Source organism: Rhinolophus sinicus, chromosome 15 (assembly GCF_057876585.1).
Source record: "Rhinolophus sinicus isolate RSI-liver-muscle chromosome 15, RSI-T2T, whole genome shotgun sequence".
In the NCBI taxonomy this organism is placed as follows: Eukaryota; Metazoa; Chordata; class Mammalia; order Chiroptera; family Rhinolophidae; genus Rhinolophus; species Rhinolophus sinicus.
In genome coordinates this window covers 28,870,380-28,895,847 of record NC_142515.1, presented here as the reverse complement: position 1 = coordinate 28,895,847, position 25,468 = coordinate 28,870,380, and the positions used below count along the sequence as shown (strand labels likewise).

Genomic DNA, 25,468 nt, shown 5'->3' with positions numbered 1-25,468 from the left:
CTGATGACATCTTTCAAGTTTCTATGAATTTCTATGGACTTATTCCATAGTGTGTTACATAAATATTACCAAGAATGATGGTGGAGAAGATTCATCTAGCAATTTCTAGGGAAAAGCTTCATTGCAATCCTTTTTCTCAGAAAATGGAAAACTTACGTTCTTTCAGGATCAACTATCCAGTCTCCTTCCCATTCCCAGCCTTTTGGAGGCAAAAAGAATTCCCTCTTGAGTTTTATTTTTCCTGTGACATCAGAAAATTTATGACGACCCACTAATCCAGAAGTGCCCCATTTTCCAAACATAAGAGCTTGATTTTCATACTATAAAAAAAAAAAAGGAGAAATACCATCAGAGAGCAAGAAATAAAGCTAGCTCATAAATTTTCAAGTCCATCTAGGCCTTAGAATAGAAATGAAAAAGCTTAGCAATGGAAATTAAATCTTTATATTCAGAAGGTATAGACTGAACTTGGGCTGTTACTGATTATGCAACTTATGTACGGTAAATCCTTCATCTTTCCAAGACTCAGTGCTCCCATCTGTAAACTGGGGATAATACTATTTTATAAAGTTGTTCTGGAGTTCAAATATGCAAATAATTGAGAAAGTGCTTTGTAAACAGTGGTATATCATGCTAGTTGTTTCTATTATTATTTTGAATAGCTCCAAATAGTTCTCTGAACCTAATCTTTTAGATAACTATAAAAGTCCTCAATTTATGAATATGCAGGCTTCTATAATAAGTTTATTTGCCAGTCTACTGCCTAGAAGTTGGGGCATATTTCCCCATAGAAACAATATTATAATCGATGCTACATTTCTCAGGCAGTTCACAAAGAACCCATCTGAAACATGAAGGTTCTTTAGTACCCAGCTTTTATGGGCCCTAAAAGTTCTGAGCCTTCATCCCCACTGGAGTAAAGAAGGTAGATAAGGACCTTTCTAGGTTTAGTGGAAATAGCAGACTCTGGTTTACAGGGCATTCCTTTCTAAATTAGAATTTATAAATCTGCAATGATCTACTCTTCACTATGTCAACTAGCAGAAGGGTTGAGGTTTGCCATGAGTGAGTGTCCCTATTTAGGTCCAAGCTGAAATTTCTTTTTTTTTTTTTTTTTTGTGGATGAACCCACTGAGAAAGTGAGTGCATAAGTGACAGGGGAGTTCTTGGCTGAAGGAGGAAGGAAGAAGTTGCAGTAGGAGCCTAGTGGGTAATTCGGGATGAAGTGGACACTATAATGCCTGAATCAGATGTTGGCTCTAAGCCCTGAGAGGAAATGAGCTTCAGGCTGCAGCTAAAGGAGCTGTTGTCACAGGGTCTGTGAGACTTGGGGGCATGTGCACAGCTCCTTTGGTTTCTAAGTGACAAGGACACAGAATGAAGGAGCAAGGCATTCCTACCACTTCTGCTTGGAAGCTCGTATGGCTCTAGTAAAATCCCAGGCAAGGAACTTGGCATGCATCAGCAGCAGTGGAGATGGGGACCCGTGTGGCTCTGAAGCAAAAGCCTTTAACCAGCAGCTTAGAGGCAGGACCATTTGCACATGTGAAGCACTTCAGGGACCTCTAGAAATCTGAAGTGGGGGGTATTTTGCACAGAACTGAGATCTGGTATTAGCACAGGAAGGCAAGAACCAGTGAAATTTCCATTATTGTTATTAATGTGCCCCTACTGGTACTCACAGAATGTTAGAATCTAGAGAAACTAGAGTTACACAAAACAACTGAAATGGGTAGAGTCACACAAAACAATTCTTTACATGAACTGAAACTCCAGTTTGCTCTATGCATGGAATGATCTGGAAATGAGAAAGGGTGAAAGGGAGTTCTGGACTGGTTGCTCCATGCTCAGTGCTAGCTTCTCTGGGCTTAGTTCCAGCCAGAGGGCATGTGGATGCCAAGAAACCCTACAGGAATGCAGGAGCAAGCCTCTCCTCTGTGTGCCTTCATGCCCCCACTCCACACTGCCCAGGTGACTGGACACCGGTACCCACTACTCAGGGCCTCTCCTGCAGCCCCCAGCACACCCTCTATTTATCTCCAGTTGCTCTTCTAAACCTGCGCTGTGAGGACTTTGTGTGTCTCCCACATGTTTCATTGTTTCTCAGACTTATCCACTGATGCTCCATATCCACTCACATTGGAATTACTGCTGGTGCTAATACCTAACTCAGAAGCAGAAACCCTGGGGTGGTTCTGGCAGTTGGCATGTTTGACAAGACATTCAGTTTTACAATCACTGCAATAGATGAGAAGATCCTTGAGGACAGGACTTGGCTTTCTTCATCAGTTTCAGTACCTGCCTCAGTACCTGGCATAAAGCCACCATTCCCTAAAAGCTTGGATGAGTGGATGGACGGATGGATAAATTCTGTTACCGTGTATGCATGTATTTATTCATAAATATTTACAGAAACCAATTATATGCCAGGTACTTTTAAATAAATAAAAAGTGAAAATAAAAGATGGCCAAGGGTTTTCTTGCCCATGAGAACCACAATCCTGAACCAATATGAGGTATAGGAGCACATGTACAATTTAACTAGAATGATGATAGTCTTCTACCCCATTTATCTGAGTATGAAAGCCCATCTGTAGAAGAAAGGAGTTCATCAGAAAATTGTCAGAAGACACCCACCGAATATATCTAATAAGTTTACATCGGTACGTGCTCTGAGTTAAAAATAGTAGGGAAAAAATTAATCCAAATAACTCTGCTTTTAGTTATAAAAGTTTGTGAAAATTATTTTCATTGGTATAATTGTAATGAGACTTTTAATTAACTAAGTGGATTTTTAACTCAGGGAAGGTTTTACAAATTATGTCTATTGTTTTTTGAAGTATTCGGGCAGCATTTTCTTTGCCTTTGGGCAAACCCATCGGAGGCTTCCCCTCAGTGAGAAATGAGTCTCCGGTGGCTTAAAGACTCCTGACCCCAAGTAGCTTCTCAAGGTCTGCACCTCTCAAGTGCCCTCATTCCTGGGTTGTTTGTGTGTGAATCACTCTGTCACAGTGCCGACAATCAAACCTCAAGTCAATCTTTCCCCTTAGTTTATGGTCCTACAAAGGGATGGTAGGTAGTAATGATGGCAGTGATGGTTTTTGATATGTTAATATTTTCTCTAAGGATGAAAAGTAAAAGTACCAGCTCCCCAAAAGAGTGATGACATTAAACGTACCATTTCAGCAAAGACGGTGAACGTTCCTTCTGCGAATCGATTGAACTTCTTCTCAACAGCACTTAAGCCCAGCCAGATATTCACTCGCAACTCCACGGGCACCTTTGGTCCATTGTTTTTTTCCTTCGGATACTGTGAGATGCACAATAACATGTGTTATGCTGGGCACAGCACACATGCTGTGATATTAAATTCAAGCCAAAAGCAGCCTGAATGTCTAATCATTGCTCTCACCAGTCTAATTTTATGTTTGCATAGTTACAATATTTCCAAAGGCCCTACAGCAAAGACTAAAATAATAACTAAAGCAGTGGTTCTCCAGCATGATGCATGGACTCCGGTGAGTCCTTGAGACCTTCCAGGAGGTTCACAGGTCAAAACTATTTTCCTAATAATACTAAGATGTTACTTGTCTTTTCCACTGTATTGACATTTGCACTGATGGTGCAAAAGCAGCAGTGGATAAAACTCCAGGCACTGTAGCAGGAATCAAGGCAGTGACACCAAACTACCGGTAGTAATTGTTTTCTTCATCACTATCAGTGAAGAAAATAAAATGCCAGTATTACTTAAGCATTCCCTCGATAAAGCAGTAAAAATACTGATCTTATTAAATCATGATCCTGAAGTACAAGACTTTTTAGTATTTTGTGTGATGAAATGAGAAGTATACATAAAGTACTTCTGCTGTATATTAATAAGTGTTTGTCTTGATAAAAAGTTCCTGAGCAATTGTTTGAGTTGTGAACTGAGCTAGCGGTTTTTTGTTTGTTTGTTTTAATGAAGTGCCTTTTTTACTTGCCACAGCGATTGACAGACAAATATGGTTATTCAGACTCTGGTATGGGGCAGACACTTTCTTGAACATAAACAAACGGAGCCTATCACTTCAAGGACAACAATTGACTGTATTTTCTTGCCAAGAATAAAATTCAAGATTTCAAGTAAAAATAAGAATTTTGGAAAACTTGTATCCGTCACGGTGAGCTTGATAGCTTCCCGATACATAAAGATTTTTCTGATAAGTGATATTAATGAATGTGATGTTAATGAATGTGATAATTAAGGTGATATGTTGTGTGATGAGATGTGTCAACATTAGGAAGATCTGAGTAACTCAGTGAACGAATATTTTCCAAATGGTCAATGCTTAATGTTACAAAATCATGCATGGACAAAAGAGCCATTCAAAGTACAAGATAGACCAATGGATTTTAATGTAGAAGAGAATAAAAAGTTCACTGATATGGTTTAAAATACCACATTGTAATTAACCTTTTAAAAGTTACTACTTGTTGAGTTTGGTGTTGTATCAGAGATGAGTATTATAATTATCTGAAAAGATTATTCAAATACTCCTCCCTTTTCAAACTACGTATCTATGTGAGGTGAGATTCTCTTTATATACTTCAACCAAACAACTTATTCCATCAGATTAATTGTAGAAGCAGGTATGAGAATCCAGTTATATTTCTGTGAAGCCAGACATTAAAGAGGTTTGAAAAAATGTAAAACAGTATCACTTTGCTCTCTCAGTTTTAAAGAAAATACCTTATATTTTATAATGTATTTATAAATATACATATTTTATAAAAACATGCAATTTATATTAATGTGTAATGGGTTTATTATTATTTTAAAATAAATTAACATTTTTAAAATGTCTTAGTTTTAATTTCTATTATAGTAAATATTAGTAGATATAACCCATATAAAAAAATGCTTTCTGGAGTCTTCAATAATTTTTGTAATATTATTTTTTTGCTGTTGTTAATGGGTCCCAACACAAAAAAAAACAAAACAAAACAAAAAAAACAACACACTGAATTAAATAACTTCCTAAACTGGATAATGAGTATTAACAAATCAATAAATATATAAAACATTCTCTTAAAAGCATTTTGCTGTTTATCCACTGAGTTTTAAAACCTAATACAGAGAAAAACACTTTGCTTCCTCTCCCACCCCCTGTGAAATTTTATTTATTAATCAGTTTGCTTCCACCCACTGCTGAGGTCAATTATAATTGTGGTTCTATCTTAAGTAAAATTTATTCCACCAAGAGATACTTAAAAGAAGATAATCACTCTGGTTCTATTTTCACCCTCCTGATTAAAGAGCAGCAAGTACATTTATTAAAAATTAGCAGATATCTCCTTGTTTTAAGAGAATACTCTCCCTTGACTGTTTTTTTCTCTTCTTGCTCTTTATTCCTCTCCCCCAAATCCAAAGAATTCAGTTGGGGTCAGCCAGGGAGAGGAATGTCAAATGTGCAACTGGGAACTATTCTGGTCTCTTTGTTTCCAGCCCCTTTGGTTCTCCTGATACATGCACAAAATAGTTCTTAATCCAGGATCCTGGAATGGATTTACGACTTCTATGACGCTCCTTAATCATATTCATAATATTGGATGCAAGTAAGATATGCACTCTTCTAGAAGAAAGGGCCAGTAGCTTTCACCAGGCACTTAAACAAGTCCATGACTCTAAAAATGCTCAGGACACTTGCCCTCAAGTAATAATCCTCAAAATTCTTCAATTTGAGGTCAGGGCGTAGATTTGGTTAGGGCATAGATTCCATGGACTATCTATATTACCTTCTCTTTTTTTCTATTTCCCAAACACTCACTAGAATGGAAGGGAAGAAAGGCACTGCTTTGCATGTGACATTAGAAGTGGAAAATTGCCAGAATGCAAAGCATTTACGATGCCATGTTAATAACAGTATTACAAAGACCTCTATGGATGTATGTGTCTTTGATTGAATGCCAGCAGATCTGAGATCACTCTCTGGGAATTACCACCCTAGAAGAAGGGGCCCAAATGGGACAGAATTGATCATGGGTGTCCTAGCCATTCATTGACGGGCAAATCATAAAGCAGGCTCTTCTCAGTAACATGGATTTTGTATTTCAGTATTTCACATCACACAGTGATGAAGCCATACCTTCAGGAAGATGGTTTGGGTTTTCCCACAGTATTTCCCAGAGGCCCTCTCCTCACCGGTGGAGTATAAAACCTGATGTGCGGGAATGCGCGCATAGGCCAGTCTTTTCTCTCCGCGGATCATCCAGATGATAATGTCAGGCATACTGTTCTGCGGCTGGTCAAGTGGAAGATAAAACAGAAAGCAAAGCTAGAATTCATCTAAATGCAGAGACTGGAGACCCTGCAGGCTGGACCCTCAGGGCTCCACTTAGCAAAGAAACACTGTGGTTAGGGCTCTGTCCCACATTCCTGAGTCTCACATTTCCTGGGACTGACCACACTGTGAGCCCACAGGGTGGGCAGCAGAGAGGGGTTTCACCTTTTAAAAACCCTGCCTGCTCAGTGACTCTGACAGGTATTTTAGGAAATACCCCCTCTTATCTCACTCATCATTTAAAGAAAGCCATCAAAAGCAGTCAAAGGGCTGTAGGTTTAATATATTTTTATAGGACAGAGACAGAGCATCTCTGTCTCATAATCGAATATGTGCCAAACTTGAAATATCAATTTAGTTTTTTAAAACCCCTTTTTTGCCTGATTGTAAAAGTGGTATTAGTTCACTATAGGAAATTTTGAAAGTATTGAAGCATAGAAAATAGAAAATAAAAATTGCCTGTAATCATGTTTTTTCAAATGTGTTTCTAGCCACAAATATATAACCCCCTGCCCCCAATCTCTGAAAGTCAGAAGGAGGTTCTTCTATTCTCTTGTTTTTCCAGTCCACAGAGATTAATGGCAGCCAACATTTATCTGACACTCACTGTGTTCCCTACACTGTACTAAGCCTTTTACACTCGTCATTTTCTTTAATCTTCACGAAACAATGCTGTGAATTGAATATTACATTTATCTCCATCTTACATATGGGGAAACTGAGGCTTAAAGAGGTTGAATCCCTTGTCCAGAGTTACACATGGTAGATCCAGGATTCAAAGTCAGGTCTTCCCAACCCCAACCAAAGGTAGCATTCTAATCCTCTGTACTACACAGATCTTATAATTATAATGTACTTTATCACTCCAGTTGACATATTCTTTGACTGTACAATGATAATTATAATGACTTGTCTACTTTGAATACATTTCCAGGACCACCAACTCAAAATTCTTCTCCTGCCCTTACTTCAATGACGTTAAGCCCCAGTACCCATTAGCATCTCAGCCCAATAACTCCCTGATTTCATCATCCATCATAGCTACTCAGTATCCAAGGTAATGTACTAGATTTTTCTACCACCCAATTCTATCCTTGGTGCCATTCCACAGAATCCCTCTTTCATATCAAGTGACATTCGTATAGTTTAAAAGTCCTACCTCGTCAGTCAGTTGCATTAATTTATCAAGCCAGTCCTCAATTTCTGCCAATGTAGACTTCACCTCGGTGGCCTCAGACCTCATCTTCACAGCTGCCTCATGAATCTGGGAGAGAGATCTAGACCGCAACTTTTGGATTTGACTATCTAGAATTGTGACATTAGATTTTCCTTCCGTGAGAGGCAACGTGTATCTAAAAAAGAAAAAAGAAAGAAAAAGAGAGTTACAGAATAGCTTTATAGACTTCAGATATGCCAAAGTCATGTATGTTTGGTGTCCATCTTTCAAATCACATCGCTTTCCTAATTGATGCCACAGTATGACCAGGTTTAAGCTCAAGTTGATTGTATCTGGCATTGGTAGAACAGACGTGCCAGTTAAGACTCTCTTAACTCTCATGACGAATGCAGGGGAATTAAAATTCCAAAGCGATTCCTTGGGTTTGACCGAAAGCCCATAGAATCACTGGAAAGAAGATGGAAACAGCAGTGGCAGTTTGGGAGAAATGGGCTTCCCTTCCTTTGCTTTCTATAATCATTGTATAGACCCACAAAATGAAGGAGGAAGAAGGGAGATTGGAGACCATTTAGCTGAAAGACTCTTAACTTAGAGACCAACACCCGTAGGTTGTCCATGGGTGGGCCTCAGGAGGTCTGTGAATCCCTGGAACTTATGAAAAAAAAGTATATGCCTGTGTTGACAAACAGTGTGAGATAATGATGAAGAATATAGGCTTTGGAGCTGACTATCAGGGTACAAATCCTGGCTCCACCATTTGCTAGTTCTGTGATCTTGATAAGTGAATCTCTTGTTTTCCCCTCTTCAAATGTGGGAAAATAGCATCTTACTTTTAGGGTTGTTGTGAGAAGTAGATGAATTAGTATATGAAAAGCATTTAGAGCAATGCCTGTTGCACAGTCTAAAGAATGTTGTCATCGTCATCATTGGCATCGTCTCATCAGATATTCAAAAGGCCCAGAAGGTGAAGAACCATTTGTGTAGGCCAAGCTCTCATTGAAAATGAGAAGTCTAGAACAGCTGAACGGGACCAGAATTAGCCTTCTTCTTCCAGGCTTCCCTCTCACCATGGCAGCTGGCAGGGCCCCAGGGGGAGGTTGTTACCAATTCTGGGAAGTTTTCTCACATTGTCTCTACCTAGAATTTCCATTGGCTTGAATTTCACCTAGCTTCTTAAATGAAGAAAATCCTAGCATGACTCCCCTTAAACACAAATTTCTTGTTACATGAAGTTAAAAAGATTCCAATTTAATTTTTTCAAAAACAGATTCTTCAAGAACAGTGAACATAGATATTTCTGTGTTTTGTTCAGCTAACCTTAAAATTCACATTTTCTATATTTAAAGTATGACCAAATGTTTCTGTTTGGTTACATTAGTAATTATGGCAATGCATTGGAAGGGTTAAGTCCTTGGAATGATTCTCTGAGGCAAAAATATATATGGAAGCTAGTCGCTCAAAAGTCACATGAGACGGCCAATAAATAGATGTTGACTATGTGAAACACACAGCAGGAAGAGGAGTTGTGCTGATAAACCCAACTCTGGGCATCAGATGCATCATTGCACCTCTTTGGGTCTCTGTTTTCTCATCTATAAAATAAAGAGACTGGATGAGATGACCTGTTAGGACACACATTTAAATTCTCTGAATATAAACAAGGACTCAGCAGTATTTTGATCTCAGCTGCATTTCTTTTTTTTAAATTTATTGGGGTGACATTGGTTAGTAAAATTAATATAGGTTGCAAGTGTACAATTCTGTAATACATTATCTATATACTGCATTGTGTGTTCACCACCCAGTCAGTTCTCCTTCCATCACCATTTATTTTCAGCTGCATTTCAATTACCTGGGTACACCACTAGAAGGCACGAGAAGACAGGGAGACAGGGCACTAGCCCAGAGGAGGAGAAATGTGCTTGGTTCTTGCTGCTTGTGAGAAGTATTCAATAACACTTTTCTTTTAGAACTTCCCTGTCCACTGCTTTGTTGGCCAATATTTAAAACGAGTTTAGAATGAATCACTTCCCCCTTTGATTTCCAAATACACAGAGACCTGAGCTGTTTTCCCAAGTCACAGTTATGAAAGTCTGTTTGGCTCAAGTCAAATCTAGTAGCTTCACCTAAAGAAGGTTTAGCCAGAGTGTTGATTAGGCATTCAGTAAAAGAGGAAATAAAAAGGCTGTTTCTAAAATGTGTTGGAATTAGGAACGTTGTTCTGAATGGTAAAACTAATGCATTTCTTTTCCCTGTGGGATTCAGGAGTCACCTTTCTTGGGGAGGTGGGTATACAAGCATTGATGGGAGGCAGAGGCACAGACCCATCTCCCCTAACTTCACCCCTAGTCTGACACTGTGCAGGGATGTGCTTCCTGGAGCTTTAGCCTCACCAGGCTGCTTTAGAATTGGCACCAAATCCGAAAGGGAAGTTTTTCCTGGTGATGATTCAGAGACTCCTCCCAGTAACAGTCTTTTGAGAAGCTTGACTCATTCAAATTCATTTTTCAGGTAAACACTGGAAACAATTCTAGAGGCTCGTTTGTTCTTATAGTTTAAGGGAGGGAAGTACGGACGGGAATTCTGGGATATACAAATATGATCACTATACCTTGTGTCTTCTATAACTTCATCGATCAGCTTCAACCACGTTTCAGCCAACTGGTTTGCAGGAATTTTACCTTGTATCCCTGATTTCAGAACCTCTATGTTTGATTGCTGAAGAATTTGGAAAGAGAGAAAATAATTGGTAATTGTGTATTACACTATTATACCTAGTAAAGGTTTAGCATTAATTTTCAAGAAAAAAATACACAAAAAGACTTAACAGAAAAACCAGAGGGTTTTTTTTTTTAACATTTAATAATGCTCACCATAGCTTAGCACTATTTATTTTTCTTCAAAATGCAATTAACACTGATATGCGTAATAGGATAACCTTTTCATATAGCTTTGACCTTTGAAACCATGTAACTATTTTATGTATCCACAAAGGAATAAAATAAAACCAACAAAGATGGGGGAAGAAACCCTAAAATGGAATGAATATACAACAGAAACAAATGAACATAACTATATTTCAGATGAAAAACGTAACTACATTGAACTAACCCAACTAACTTTTGAACTCAATATTTTGACTATATATCCTGAGTTTAAAGGAACTAAAGGAGCACAAACACGTCAAACTCTAAGTTTGTTTTTCACAATGGTTTATCTTTGGATTTTAGGATTGAACAAATGAGTAAATATATTGAGGATAATGAAAGCCAGGTTTCTCACTGTTGGAGAAGGGAGTTGTAAATACAGAAATAGGGAAGCCTAGAATAAACCCTGTAGTACTAGAATGGAGTTGCAGTTGTCCTTACAAACTCATTGTTTTTAGTTTATTGACAGCTACATAAGTAAATATATGTGTGTGTGTGTATGTGTGTAAGTTTGTCTGCCTAGCAGGCCTAGAAGCAATGATATCTAAGTAATAGTGAGCACTCTTGTTTATAACATGCCATTCCCACTAAAAGGAATCAGGGCTCCCTGGAGAAATGGTGATTCCAGCGTTGGGGCAGGAAAAGTACGAGATAAGTCCAGAACATACTGCTATGTCACTCTGAACATTTGCCAACAGGCAGGTTGAGGGAGTGCCCACGATGATTGTCAAAAGTCCTAATCATGAAAAGCCACCATGCTGTCCAGATTAGCAAGAAATTAGAACACTTTGGTTAATGGAGAAAGCCGATGAGAAGAACTAGCATAAAAAAAGCTGAACACCTGTTAGGGAGAAAACTCATCTTCTACCCTACAATGTTCTGGCTGGACTAACAATCAAATTAACACGAGACAGGGTAGCAGGAGAAAAACAAATTAAAGTTTAATAACATGTATACCTCCTGTGTACATGGGAGAGACCCAGGAAGACTGGGTAATTTGCCAAAATGGTGGAAGACATCACCTTAAATACCACTTCAGCTAAGTACAAAAGAAGATGCTAGGGGTGGAGAGTCAATTATGACAGTTACCAAGCAAAGCACAGAAAACAAGGGTAAAGTTGGCATGCAGATTTACATCCCTGCCTTCTCCATGGGCAGTGAAGGTAGGCCTGGTGCAGTGAGGAAATCTCCTTTTTGGATGGAGATTTCCCTCACAGATGGAAATGTCCTTTTGCAAAGGTAAATTCTACTTGGTTTTCAGAGCTTCTCCCAGGTTGACCAGCCTAAACTAATATCCCAAAGAGGCATATTTTGGGGTGGCAAACTCTACTCCCCTTCACACCCAACACATAATTAAAATAGAGGTATGACCAATTCTCCACCAATTCCCTTGAGATAGGGGATAGGGAATTAATACCACAACTGTACTGCATATTCATTGCAGTTTTATTATGTAGACAATCATACTTTAGTTAACTTAAATCTAAAATTATCTCTCAATATTGTCTTTATAGCATAAAACAATATTTTTAGATTTTTTCCATGGAGTCTTAGATCACATATATTCCAGGACCTTCACATGTCTTGGTCCAGTCCTGACAGAGGTTAGATCTTAGGAAAAAAATTAATATTAATATAATTTGGAAAACAAAACATGAATACCGCATAGATTTTGTACTGATACCTAGTACACTTAATATCTTTGAGTTAATTAGAAAATCCGAACAACGTTTCCTTTCTCATCATCAATGACAACTATATGGATAATCACAGATACCATATCTATGCAGCTTCCACCAGAGGGAAGCCCCCAACCTCCAAACAAGGAAAGAGCCTCTAGTCTACAGCAAGAGTGGAAAATGTCAGCCTCTCGTCCTTCTGAACCCACCTCTTCCCACAGCAGAGATTTTTACTGCTTTCACAGCAAAGCTCTAAGGTTTGCATTTCTATTGGAATGAACCATTCTCCACACTATTCTTCACATAAAAATTGTGGCAGAAACTGTGAGTTGCCACCCACTTCAATAGCCATTCTCCTTTTCTCACAGTGCGAGAAGTTTTATCTGGCCATATGCTTTCCTGGATATGAGACTGAATTTCCCAATTCCCTTACAGTGAGATGTGATTGCATGACAGGATTCTGGCCAGTGGAATGTGAGTCGAAATGAAGTGTGTGACTTCTGGGTCTTTCTCTTCAATGGAAAGGCCTCTGTCATCTTCTCCCCCTCTTTTCCCCTTCCCTCAGTCTGGAGGGTGGATGTAGTGGTAGCTGCCTCTCCCACACATTTAACGACAACTCCTTAGTGATGGCAGAGCAACAAGGGGTTAAGAGCCTGGGTACCCAACACCCCTGAACCTCCATACAGCCTTGGATCACTGTTACTGAAGAAATTGCTTTTGTCTGGCTTACCATTATGTTTTGAGATCTTGTGTTATAGGGGCTTAGCCTGAATCCTAACTAATACATAATTCACTCTGTCTAGTGAAAAGAAGATGCAGAAAAAAGACAAACTTACCAGCCGTTCTGCCATGACTAGGAGAGTGTTCACAGCATCCAGGCGATGACTAATATCCTCCCAGTATGAAGTTAGGGTAACAACTGGCTTTGTGTGGGCCCAAGGCAAGTAATAATAGTAGTTCCCTAGTGCAGAATATTGAAAGTGAGTGAACACTGGACACTTGAAATAAACAACATGTGTATTAAAGACATGTGCAAACTGGGTTACTGATTAATCGTATGCTTGGGGAATGGTCTGGGGTAGTCGGGTTCATTAGTTTTATTCAGTTAAGCAACTGAGTGACACAAAGTTCTTATTCATTCAGCCTATTTTGAAAATCTCTAAAATTCCCTAGTAAACTGAACACAACAATGTTAGACTCTTTTAGTGGTTCAGGATCATGTATCCGAACATCAGTGATGATTATGTAACATGGTAGCAGGAAATATACAGAGAATAGCAGATTAGATTATATGTATTTGTCCCTGAAAACTGCTATTCTAAATAAATTTTTTTTTCTAGAAGTGGGACAAAAATAAAAAAGAATTTTCTGTTTTTTAAAATATTCGCTGGACACATGGGATTTGTCCTGTGTTGCACCCACTGTAAACATGTACAGGAGAGAAAAGTTAGTGTCACTCTTACCATCAAATATGGCACGGCTGTATTGAGTGGTTGATGCCAAAGGCTTACAGGTCGCATCAAACTTGTTCCCATAGTTCCCAATGCTGACTTCAAACTGAATGGCCTCACCAACATCTTGCAACATGGTGGCTGAATGGAACACAGCAGACAGGCTGTACTTCCGCCTTCGCTGATATTTCTATAAAGCATGAGCAGATACAAGACTCAGTGAAACTCCTTTTGCTCCAATTTACATGTAGATTTCTAGCATCTATAATTCTAAACCTAATAATTAGTGTTGAATTAAATGCCAGTGAAGAATGTTCTGGAATCTAGCAGTTTCCCTTGTACTCATGCAAGTAGGCAAAGAAAGAACGTTTATTGCAACATTGATTGAAATAGAGAAAAAAATGAAAATAATACAAATGTCTATCAATAGGCCACTGGTTAAACAAATTATGTTACACCCCTATAATGAAATGAAAGTTCATAAAAATATTTAAGTATTAATAGTCACATATGTGCAAACATGGAAAAAAGGTATTTATTTTTAAGTGAACCGATTAAATATATATTTTTATATTGGCATGTAGAAAGTCTGTAAGAATATAAATCAAATCGGTAACAGTTATGTTGGGAAATGTACAGAGACTATGGCTAACTTTACTCTTTAACATACATTTTTAATTTGAATTGTTTAAGTATTAATTTTCTAATCAGGGACAAAAATAAAAACTGTTACCGTCAGATTTAAAAATAAGTAAAATTAGATGAACTTATTTTTATGAAATAGAAATCAAACTTTGTTTCTTCCTTCCCCCCCCCCCCCCAAATTACTGGTTTACTGAATGTATGTGAGTGAGGGAGTTGAACATACAGCCAACAATGACCACACTCAGTATTGGCCTAGTAGAAATGACCAGGAGCCCTTTAGGCTTCCCTTGACTTGGGCACAAAAGTCTCTTGAATCCACATCCTGCTCCACATATTTGCTCAGTGGCTTCTCTCCTTCTTTATGTATCACATCCCTACTAATCTTTGCACATGTTGCCTTGTTCAGTCAAACAGAGCCACGCAATGGCCTACGTTGCTCTACTTGATTATGTCCTGGGCTTTCTGCCATTTAATATTGTCCACATCTAGAGTCTGTTCTGGATTCCTCTTGGTACCCAGTCTCTGTATATACTTGTCCAGCTTGGGGGTGAGAACATCAGTCATTACTATAGTGTAGCCACTTTGGCTATGTACTCCATTGGTGAACTTGGGAGATCCATAAGTGATAATATTCAAATTACATGACAAGTTCCTCACCATAGCAAGTTTAGTTTGAAAGCCCCAAGAGAAAGAACTCCCAGCACTGTAGTCCTTGAATTTGAGATATGGAGGCCTTCTGTCTAACTTTGGCATATCATGACTTTTTGGTGGTGTATTTGTTTTTGTTTTTTTCCCCCATTGCTACTTTGCTACCAATTTGTGTAATCTAAGTAGTAAAGTAGTGATAACTTTCACCTCTAGGAAGCTAATAAAAATTATTTGATCCCTGTGGGATATTTATTAATTGATTTTTCCTTTCCTTCCTTGTTCATCCATACCAGTGCCTTTATTCTATAAAATGAAACAAAGTCATAGCTGGTTCTTGTGGCTTGTAAGATGCCAGACTGTGGTCACTCATTTACAGAAGTACTGACAATTGTTTTGAAAACTTTGTGTGTGTGGTAAAACACACATAACATAAAATTCATTATGTTAACCATTTTGAAGTGTACACTTTAATGGCATTAAGTACATTCACATTTTTGTGCTACTATTACCATCATCCATTCACAGAACTCTTTCTGTCTTACAAAACAGTATGTATTAAACTGTATGCATTAAACACCAACTCTCCATTCCCACCTACTTTCTGTCTCTATGAGTTTGACTACTCTGGGTACCTCATATAAGTGGAACCAAACAATATTTGTCCTCTTGTCACTTAGCATAGTAACCTCAAGGTTTAGCCATGTTACAGCATGTATCAGAATTTCCTTCCTTTTTAAGGCCAAATAATACTACATTGTATTGTTGAAAGGTAAACTGAAACATATTAAAACGCCTAAGATTGTTGAGCAAATATCTATTAGAATCAAGCAGCAATAAACCCAAAGTGGTTAGGCATGCTCCACTAACAGGAGCTGGGGGAAGGCTTATAAAGCAGACGCGGAAGGAAGACAAACAAATTATTTGATTGGTTATAGCTTATGTGGTTGCATTATTTGAGAAAACCTAGCTGGCTGTTTGTGATTCATTGTCCTTTGGTTTTAATGTCTTAACCTTGAAGCAACGATAGGCTTAGGTTTTAGTGTGCTTATATAAGTCACCAAAGTACCTCAGTCTGATGGCTTCTTTGTTTATTTAACAGTATGTATATACCACATTTTGTTTATCCATTCACCTATCAATGGATTTGTGGGGTTGCTTCTACCTGTTAGCTATTGTGAATTGTGCTGATATGAACATGGGAATACAAGTATCCATTTGAGTCCCTGCTTTGAATTCTTTTGGGTATATGCACAGCAGTGGATCACTGAATCATATGATAATTCTATTTTTAACTTCCTGAGGACCATTTTAAGAATGTCTGACAGTGACTGTAGCTTATTGTCTTAAGAACCCCGGAACATCCTACAATTACAAAAACCTCTATTTTGGTTAAAGAAATTTCAACATAGTATATTTGAAACCTCCAATAGGATTTCATCAGAAACCCGTCTGAGTCACAGTCTTTTTTGAAAGTCTTTCTAAAACATTGGTTTGTAACCTTAGTGGCACATTGAATCACTTGAAGAGCTTTAAAATATACTTATATTGAGGCCCCACCTCCCAAAATGCTGCTGGAGCATTGTGAATTTAAAAGCTTTCCTAGCTTAGTCCACTGTCACTTTGGTAGAGAGGGGTTTGTGGGACTTTTGTCACTTGTTAGGAGTCCCCTTAACTACCCATAACTAAGCCCCCTGAACTCTTCATGGTTTCAAGAATGCTGTGCCAATTCTGGATTTGGTGTGAATTATTGTGTAAAAATTACAAAATGGGAAGTTACTTGTGCTAGTCAGAACATATATAGAGATCATAACTTCTTCTTTGTAAACCATCTAGGATGATGTCAGAGAAGGGAAGGAGCAAAAATATGAAACATAATTTGGGGTTCAAGTCAGGGCCCTGAAAAAAACATGACAGTATTTAAGCCCGAGCCATCTGTTAATGTGGGGGCTGCAGAGAAGAGAGAAGGTGCATGAGGAGGCTCTGTGTAGGGGCAGGATGCTGCCTTCGGATGGGCTGGTTCTGCCCTGCACAGCCCCACATGGCCATCGTTCCATTAGAACTCTGGATTTCCCCACGTACAATTTGCAGTCACCTGGAGAAGCCCTGATAGGACCCTCACCCAGGAGAATCTGGGCTAGGAGACAATAGTTCAGGCTCCCAGGCATCACCCAACTCCCACAGAGTGGGTACCACACACTGTGAGCAAGTGGCCCCAGATGGAGCAGCTTGTTGGACCATTTCACAGGTCCAAACTCCACAAGGGCGCCCCTACCATCTGCTTACCTGCCCCAGAGCAAGGCTGTCCTGGAGTAGTGCAGCTGAGAGTTCAGCCCTTCCCCCAGCTCTTTCCCACTTCCCCTGTGCCCTCAGGGTAGAAAGAGTGGCTGAGAAGGAGGAACAATCAACACCATTTAGGGAAGTCTGGATGTTAGGGGCCTCCCTTAGTAGCCTTGGGGCAAAACTACCTACAGCAAAGAAAGGTAAAGCTTGTAAGTTATAGTCTAGTGGACACAGATGGGTGCTTTTTTTTTTTTTTTTTTAACCTTTTTGGGGCCTTGGGGCTCTCCTTCCAATCAATGACCAGTGTCATTTGTAGATGGAGTTGGTATAGAGTTTCAGAAGTGAATTTGGGGAAAGGGGTAATTTTGCCAAGCAGGATAAAGAATAGCAGATAATAATAATAATAGCTCTTGAAGGCAGTTATAACCCCACAAGGCATGGAATATTAAGGGTCTGTGACAAAGAAACTGTGCATGAAAACAAATTGTCCAATTTGCCATCTTTTGTATCCACACTCCAACACTTACCTCAACAACCAGCAGATCATCATTTGAAATGGGCTCAAGCTTTTTATCTGGTGGTGTCTTTTCAAGAAAAGTGCTCAATTCAACCAAGATTCTGCCTCTGTAGGCAACTCCTTCTCCCTGAAAGGCAACAACACAGGATTATTCCTCGAGGCATGAACAGCAGCAAAAAGAACGTCTCTCTAGTCAGGTGAATCCAGCTACAAAATGGTCTCCTTCCAGGGTCCTAACCTCCAAAATGAAGCAGTCAGTAACTATCTTGGCTGGATTCAGGTTTTTGGTACCTGAAAGAAGAGCCAATAACTTCAGGTAGCATCCCAAAGAGAGCCAAGGGAGACAGGGCTAAAGGGATCTTAGCCATAACTGAGGTCAGAGGCTTTTAGGGACCTAGGAGGGGGTCCCAGAGGCTGGGAGGTGACAACGGAAGGGGCTCAGCCTCCCTCACCCTACTTCAGCAGAGCGACTCTGCATTTACCTACAGTAACTTGACTCCCTTTTTCCTCTTCTCAGAATAGGAAGGCTGCCATGTTGGCAACCAGGACAACAAGTCTCAGAGTAGCCAGGAAGTAAAGGAGAAAGATGTCCTGGGTGCGGCCGAGTGTAAGGATGAATACTGGCTACTCCTCCCGCCATATGCAGCAGGGTTGGCCACAGAATCTTCTGGAGAGGAAGGGAAAGCTCCCACCTCCACAGCTAGTCCTCCACCCTCTTCCTAGGGTTTTTTCTTTCTGCCTCAGCCCGTTTCTGGGTTTGGGGTGGGAGGCTAACTAAAAGATATTACTTTGGCTTCTACTGTGGTGGAAAGAGTACTTCCCAGCTCTGGGCTTCCATGTCCTCAGCCACGAAATAAAGAACTTGGATCAGATCAAAAGTAGCGAAGAATTTCATTAGGCATGTCACTTCCAATCATTTGGTAAATTCCTAAAACATGGCGTTGAACAGAAGCCTAAGGCAGGACATTTGCTTACTAGCATTGATTGGTGACATCTGCCCTAAGTGTAGGAGTGGGGGAATGGTCATGCTATGCATTTGCAATTACCAATCAGATGATCTCCGAGATCCTTTTCTTTTCGTGCATCGTAAGACTTGAGGAGTGTGAGACTTTTACCCGTAGTCAGTCATATGGTGTGTGTGTGTGTGTGTGTGTGTGTGTGTGTGCGTGTGTTGTGTGTGTGTGTGTGTGTGTGTGTGTGTTAGGGGTTCCCTAATTATGAGACCAAATTATAACCATTATAAGAAGAAATCTCATTAATCCACATTCATTAATGACAAACCTTAATTGAGAAACTAACCTTTCCAGTATTTAGCTCATCATAGGGGTCTGGGAATCCTGTGTACTCTCTGGGGCTTCCATAAAGGTTCAGATAACAAGGTCCAAATGTTGGAATAAAGCCCACCTCTGTTTCTCCTGTATTTGCTGGGAGATAACATCATCATTAGATTGGCTTTTTAATCATAGGCTTTTAACACTCAATCTATTGAAATAAATATTAGTTATTAGTTAGCTGAGTGAGACTATTTTCCTCCATTTTGTGAGTTAGTTGCATTAGTGGAAATATAAGCACTTGTGAGACTTGCCATATTTCCCTTTTATTAGTGCTATAAAACATTAAATAAAAAACATGTTAGAGGTTGTTCAAGAAAGCACGTTATTCTTACAAAAAGATAATGCTATTCAAATGAAAGAGTAACAAGACTTTCAAGATGATCTTCACATTTTTTGCAAGTTTATAATTGGTATTTTTTAAAACATGTCATTGGCAATTGGGGTAAAGATTATACGTTTTGGGATATCATTTAAATGATATCATATTAACTTTACCTGTTCCAAAAAAATATCATTTAGTCTCAAGTTAAAATATGTAAGACATTTGACATTTTCACATATAACAATGAACTGCCTGCCTGTGCCTATAAAAGCATGTGATATTCATAAGCAACACGAAGTCCCCATTCATTACATTCTATCTGTGATGAGCATCTAATATGCTCCTTATTTCAGCTACCTGGTCTTAGCAAGACTACTCCCCAATGAGGGGCACTGAAGGCAATGTAAGGAAATAGCAGGAGACAAAGGGAGATTGTGGGTGAACATGGGGGAATGTAAGAGCTGCCTAAAACCATCGGAATGGCTCCCATACAGAAGAGGAATGGATTTGTCTCTAAAAGCAGGCTAAAGACCACTGCTGGGAGTTACGAGGAGGCCAACTTTGGTTCACTCTGTGTAAAGAAGGTCTTACTGTGAATTAGAGATGTCAAACAATGGGACAGATCTCTTAGGGACAGAGGAAATGTTAAGGCCAAGACTTTAGCCTGTCTTTCAAGATCTCATCAAGGCGATTCCTGTTATGGACAAGAGATTGACCAGGTCACCTGTATGGAACTTTCCATCTCGATGCTTAAAACTAAGAGAAAAAGGTAAAAGGTAGCAGGTGAGCAGAATTCCTATTAATAAACAGTTGACAAAACTGTATAGACATGTATTTTGTGAACTTTTTCGTTATTTGAGGCTCTCCTGCATGTGTAAATGGACCTGGGCATTTTTGTGCAAGGTAGGAACCATGCACACTATCAGAAAATAAGCTGAACTGTGATCTCAGTGAAGAAATCAAGAGAAAAGGAACATTTAAAGTAAGATGCAGGAAAGCAATAAATGTCAGCCTATTCTCTCACAAACTTCCTGCCTCCAAACTTTCTTAACCCATTTTATGCACAATTGTCACATCAAATGCCCCAGTGTCCTTCCTCAGAAGCCTATAAAAATAAAACAAAAATTCTTTAGCCTGGCCATCAGGGTTTCCCTCCAACCTAGCTACAACCCATTTTTTAAATAATATTTTCCACACCTCTCTGAAGTTCCTTGGCATTTTGGATTTCTGTAAGTTTACTTTATATTTAATTTTTTAAACTTAAATACCTGCTTATCTCTGTGACATTATAAATTCTTTTCAGGGGGAGAAGCAAGATTCAAGCATGCTTTTTTTGATTCCCTAAACATCTAGTACTGGTTGGCGTCTGATGATTGGTTGAGCAAATGAATGAAGGAAGGAAGTATTATCAAATCTGCGAAGGTTGTTACAAAACTAAGAACTATTTAATATTTACATAAAGTCTGATTATAAGATAATGAAATTGATTCTTAAAAACATAAGGTGACATTGTGCAATTACATAAAGGCAGATGATAACACTGTATATTGACACAGAGTTAGTATTTGCAAAGCTTTCTCACAAGCAATATCTCTTTTCCCTGTCACCACAAACCTGGGTGATTAGCATGGGTCTGGTAGATGACAAACCTGTCTAAACCTCAGTGTCCTCCTCTATTAGGAGCACATCTGCCCTACGAGAGTTGTGATGGTCAAGTGGAAGAGCGTTGAACAAACTTGCAAAGAATGGCAAGAGCCGTGCAAACCAAAGGACAGGGTATGATCCCTCATATTTGGAAGATGAAGACCTTCAAGGTACAAAGTGGAAAATATTCAGCATCTTCCAACCTAGAGATCCATGTTGAAAGTGGGGGAAGATATTTCATACATTTCAAACAATTGATTTAGTGCTCCATACTTCTATGTATTGAACATAAACAGCAATAACAAACAATGTTATATCTCACAATTATTTACAATGAAGCCAAACAGGATGGTTTGCATCTAGGGGAAAACATGAGACATGTAGCAATGCCTGGTTAGCACATTTGTTTTAAGCTTAGTCATGCAGGACAACCATACAGCACTAATACAAAAATTATTTGTAAGACAGCAAAATGTCAAAGAAAAAAAGTTCTAAAGGCAATTAATTGATAAATTCCTAATAAGATAATAGGAAGATCTAGAAGATGGCAAAATTACAAAGCATAAACCTGTGTATGATGCAGCCCCAGATCCCGAAGATGAGAGATCTACATAGTAAAAATACAATTGGTTAAACCATAAGAGAAACACGGCGTTATCAAAGACACATTAAAAAAGTTAAACAAATCCAAAGTGGTTTAGCAACACCAGAAAAATCCCAAAGCAGACCCAAGCCACATGACCCTTTTATAATTTATACAAATCTCGCCGCTTAAATGCAAAATGGCTGAAAACTTTGTGACAATTGGCAGAATTGCCACACATGAAATAACCCCACCTCTCCAGCCCCAGGGCAGTCAACCATCTGAGAAGAGTTAGTGTCTCATCACTAAAGGAGGACTGGTGATGTTACCAACATTTCATGTTTTTAATAAAACATTTACTTGTCTTATGTCTGACATAGATGGGACCAAGGCCAGCAAAGCCAAGTGAATGTATTCTGAGGCTGTGTAAGCAAAGGCCTGTAGTATATAGCACATTATTTTTTTCTTTGGGGAGATGCCTGCTGCTTATTGTTATTTTGAGACCCTGTAACAGACTGTCTTCAGGGCCTACAATGAGAGAAGACCTCAGAATCAGGGGCTAAAACTGCATGTAACAATTCTGTGTTTATGGATGAATAGATGTTACCACCATATCACCAGCTCTGTTGTGTGACTTACCTTCCACTTCCCCACCAGAGGCAGCAATTTTAGAGAGGTGTAGATATGTTGTTCCAACGACATCATTTTTGGTAAGACGGTCCCTGTGTAAAAGAACAGGTTAAGGCCCCCACCTAGTATAAGGATATATCTTCATTTCAACAACAATAGGAGTTAGAAAAGACCTTAGACCTCAGAAATCATCCTGTCCAGTGGGCCTAACTGCACTTTAAACATTACTTGGAAACCCCGGACTCTCATTTCCTATCCAAGCTTTTAATTCAATAAAAGCAGAGCTGGAGAACAAGAGTCTGCATTTATAACAAGTATATATACCAGTTCGTTCTGATACAGATGGTCCTCCAACCACCCTTTCGGAAACATTGATCTATCTAGTCGACAATTCACTTCAGTTATAGAAACTGAGATTTTTACAGAGGTCGAGGGATTTGCCTACGAGCTCGTATGGTCACACTCAATACCATTGTCATAAAATGAATGAATCAATTACAGGCATATTACATAATGAGTGTAATGTAATCATATTCCATAGAATAACTGCACATATTTTATCGTGTTCATACTAATTACCATGATGGTTTAAAAACTACAATAAGGTATACATACATGAGGGGCCTTCATAGGTAGAAGATTCCCTTTCAATTTAATTCAAATATTTATTGAGCACCTACTGTGTGACAGATGCTATTTTTTTTTTACTACAGTTGCTTGTCTGTGGGGAGCCATGGTTACAGGAAACTCTGAGCTTTGCAGAATGGCTCAGTTTATGCTACCTGTTTCCTCCCCCTGAGGCAATTGTCTCTGCCTGCACCTGAGGGGAGCTTGAGCTTGTAAGCTGCTGAGGAATTTGGTGGGAGCGGCCAGTTCCCAGACACAGAAGGCTGATGCCTATCAGGGCAATTGATAAGATAATTACTTGTGAGTTTCGGTGAATGTTGTATCCTCTATGTGAAAGCTAAAGAATTTACATTTGTTATGTTAATACATACTTGCACGTGCTCAAACTGCTTATATGGGTGCAGTAAAATAAACTTAGTGTCTTCAGGATCACTGAAGTTCCGCGATCGCCATCATATGTGAGAGTGTCTTTTATTCATTCCCACTCCCCCATTCGGGAACCCACCGACTCGTGACGGCTGGCCCGTCGCACTTGGCGCCCAACGTGGGGCTCGAATACGGGGGTAACAGTGAGGAACACCGCGTGGAAAGGGCCCCGGCTCATTAGAGCTGAATCAGTGGATGCACGGTGAGTGAGACACGATCCCCTCGGTTGAATGAATGTGTGAATGATTGATAGTTCCACGACTTTTTGTCACGGAGCTTGATTGGGCCCCAATCCAGAAGGGCACCTGATTGTTTCTTTGTTTGAAAGAAGGACCGAGTTAGGGAAAAGAATGGGTCACGCTAGCAGCAAGGACCTGTATGTTAGAGGACTTAAGAAATTGCTTGCCGCCCGTGGCAATCGGGTGAGCAGAGAACAGTTAGATAAGTTTTTAGAATTTATAAAAGAAGTTTGTCCGTGGTTTCCTGAAGAAGGAACGGTCAGTCTGGGAACCTGGCAGAAAGTGGGAAAACAGTTAAAGGATTTTTACACTGACCACGGGCCTCAGCAGGTTCCGATTGAAACATTTGGACTGTGGACTTTGATCCGAGACTGTTTGAACCTTAAACATGAGGAATGCAAATTAGAGAAAGTGAAACAAGCCGGTGATGAGGAGGGAGAGAGCGCAAAGTTGTTAGAGGGAGTTCTTAAGGTTAATAAAGAGCCTGTTTATCAGAAAACTCCGGTCGAGCACCGGGAAGATTTAAAACCTCAGTATCAGGAAAAATTAGAAGATGAGGCAGTCAAATATGATAGGGACAAAAACCCTCCTTTAGTGGCTGTGGCTCGGGAGGACAAGCAACTTGCAGATACTGCACTTTCTCTTGCAGATCAAATAAAAAAGATTCAGGGACAGTTGATAGAACTTAAAGTTGCTGTAGACGGAGGAAATTGTCCTCGGGGTAAAGATCCCCCCACAGTTGATCCCTCTGCACCACCTCCTGAGGAGTCCTGTAGGTGGAGACCTCCGCCGCAGTCCCCGGTTTGGGACATGCCTGCAGAGCCTTCGCCAAGTTATGTTAAGCCAGGGTCGGACTCTGTTGTACTATCCCCTCTTCAAATAGCTTGTGAAGAGGCTCACAAGCAAGGGAAATCTACAGAGCAGTTTGGCGTATATCCTATTTTTGAAAGATATGATCAGACAGGACGTAGGGTTAGGGATTGGAGGCCTTTCCAGTGGAAGCAGATAAAAGAATTGAAAGAGGCTTGTGTACAGTATGGACCTATTGCCCCTTTCACCATGGCAATTTTGGATGTTCTGTCTACTGAAGCCACCCCTCCAGAGGATTGGAAGCTTATTGCTCATGCTTGCCTTTCCCCAAGGTATGGCTAATAGCCCCACTTTATGTCAGAAGTTTGTTAGTGAAGCAATTGATAACACCAGAAAACAGTTTCCTTCTGTGTATATCATTCATTATATGGATGACATCTTATTGGCTTGTAAGAAAGAAGGAATGTTGTTAGCTTGCTTTACAGATATAAAAAAGAATCTTCTAGCCTCAGGTCTTATTATTGCACCTGAGAAAGTACAGAAAAGTGAGCCTTATTCTTACTTGGGATTTCAGTTGTTTGCTCAGTATTTCACTCCACAAAAAATAGAGCTTAGAAAAGATCATCTTAAATCTCTTAATGATTTTCAGAAACTGTTGGGAGATATTAATTGGCTGCGCCCTTCTTTGGGACTAACTACTGGAGATCTTAAACCACTGTTTGAAATTTTAAAAGGAGATTCTGATCCGACCTCGCCCAGGTCTCTTACTGAGCCTGCACAGAAGGCTCTTTCTAAGATTGAGGAAGCCATTCAGCTACAGCATGTTTCTTTTTTAGATTATTCTAAACCTCTATATGTGTATGTTTTAGACACCAAGCATACACCCACAGCAGTGTTGTGGCAAGAAGGGCCACTTAGATGGATACACCTCCATGTGGCTGCACAAAAGAATCTTACACCTTATTATGAATTTGTGGCCAGTTTAATTCAGGAGAGCCGCTTGGAAGCTCGAAAATATTATGGAAGCTCGAAAATTTTATGGAAAGGAGCCAGATTCTAATGTAATTAGACATTGTCTTGCTGCATTTGCCATGATTGGAACTCCTAAAAAACTTAAAACAGATAATGGCTCAGGTTATACCAGCAAAAAATTTGCTCTATTTTGCCAGCAATTTTCGATCAATCATGTTACTGGCATTCCTTACAATC

The 25,468-nt window shown here is 39.5% G+C and overlaps 1 protein-coding gene across 3 annotated transcripts in view; it reads right to left on the bottom strand.

Moving 5' to 3' along the window:
* The window catches only part of MYOF (myoferlin), a 134,035-nt gene that overhangs the window by 50,393 nt on the left and 58,174 nt on the right, over positions 1–25,468 (bottom strand). For 2 of the 3 annotated variants that reach the window (XM_088791948.1, XM_088791949.1), the window contains exons 16-26: positions 22,167–22,249; positions 21,513–21,551; positions 18,944–19,068; positions 17,655–17,771; positions 13,567–13,744; positions 12,940–13,064; positions 10,109–10,215; positions 7,480–7,672; positions 6,126–6,281; positions 3,179–3,310; positions 157–320 (exon numbers count right to left, since the gene is read on the bottom strand). In XM_088791948.1, coding sequence (XP_088648074.1) covers positions 157–320; positions 3,179–3,310; positions 6,126–6,281; positions 7,480–7,672; positions 10,109–10,215; positions 12,940–13,064; positions 13,567–13,744; positions 17,655–17,771; positions 18,944–19,068; positions 21,513–21,551; positions 22,167–22,249 — 1,419 coding nt within the window. The remainder of the gene's footprint in view (positions 1–156; positions 321–3,178; positions 3,311–6,125; positions 6,282–7,479; positions 7,673–10,108; positions 10,216–12,939; positions 13,065–13,566; positions 13,745–17,654; positions 17,772–18,943; positions 19,069–21,512; positions 21,552–22,166; positions 22,250–25,468) is intronic. The other variant, XM_088791947.1, reaches the window with a different exon arrangement.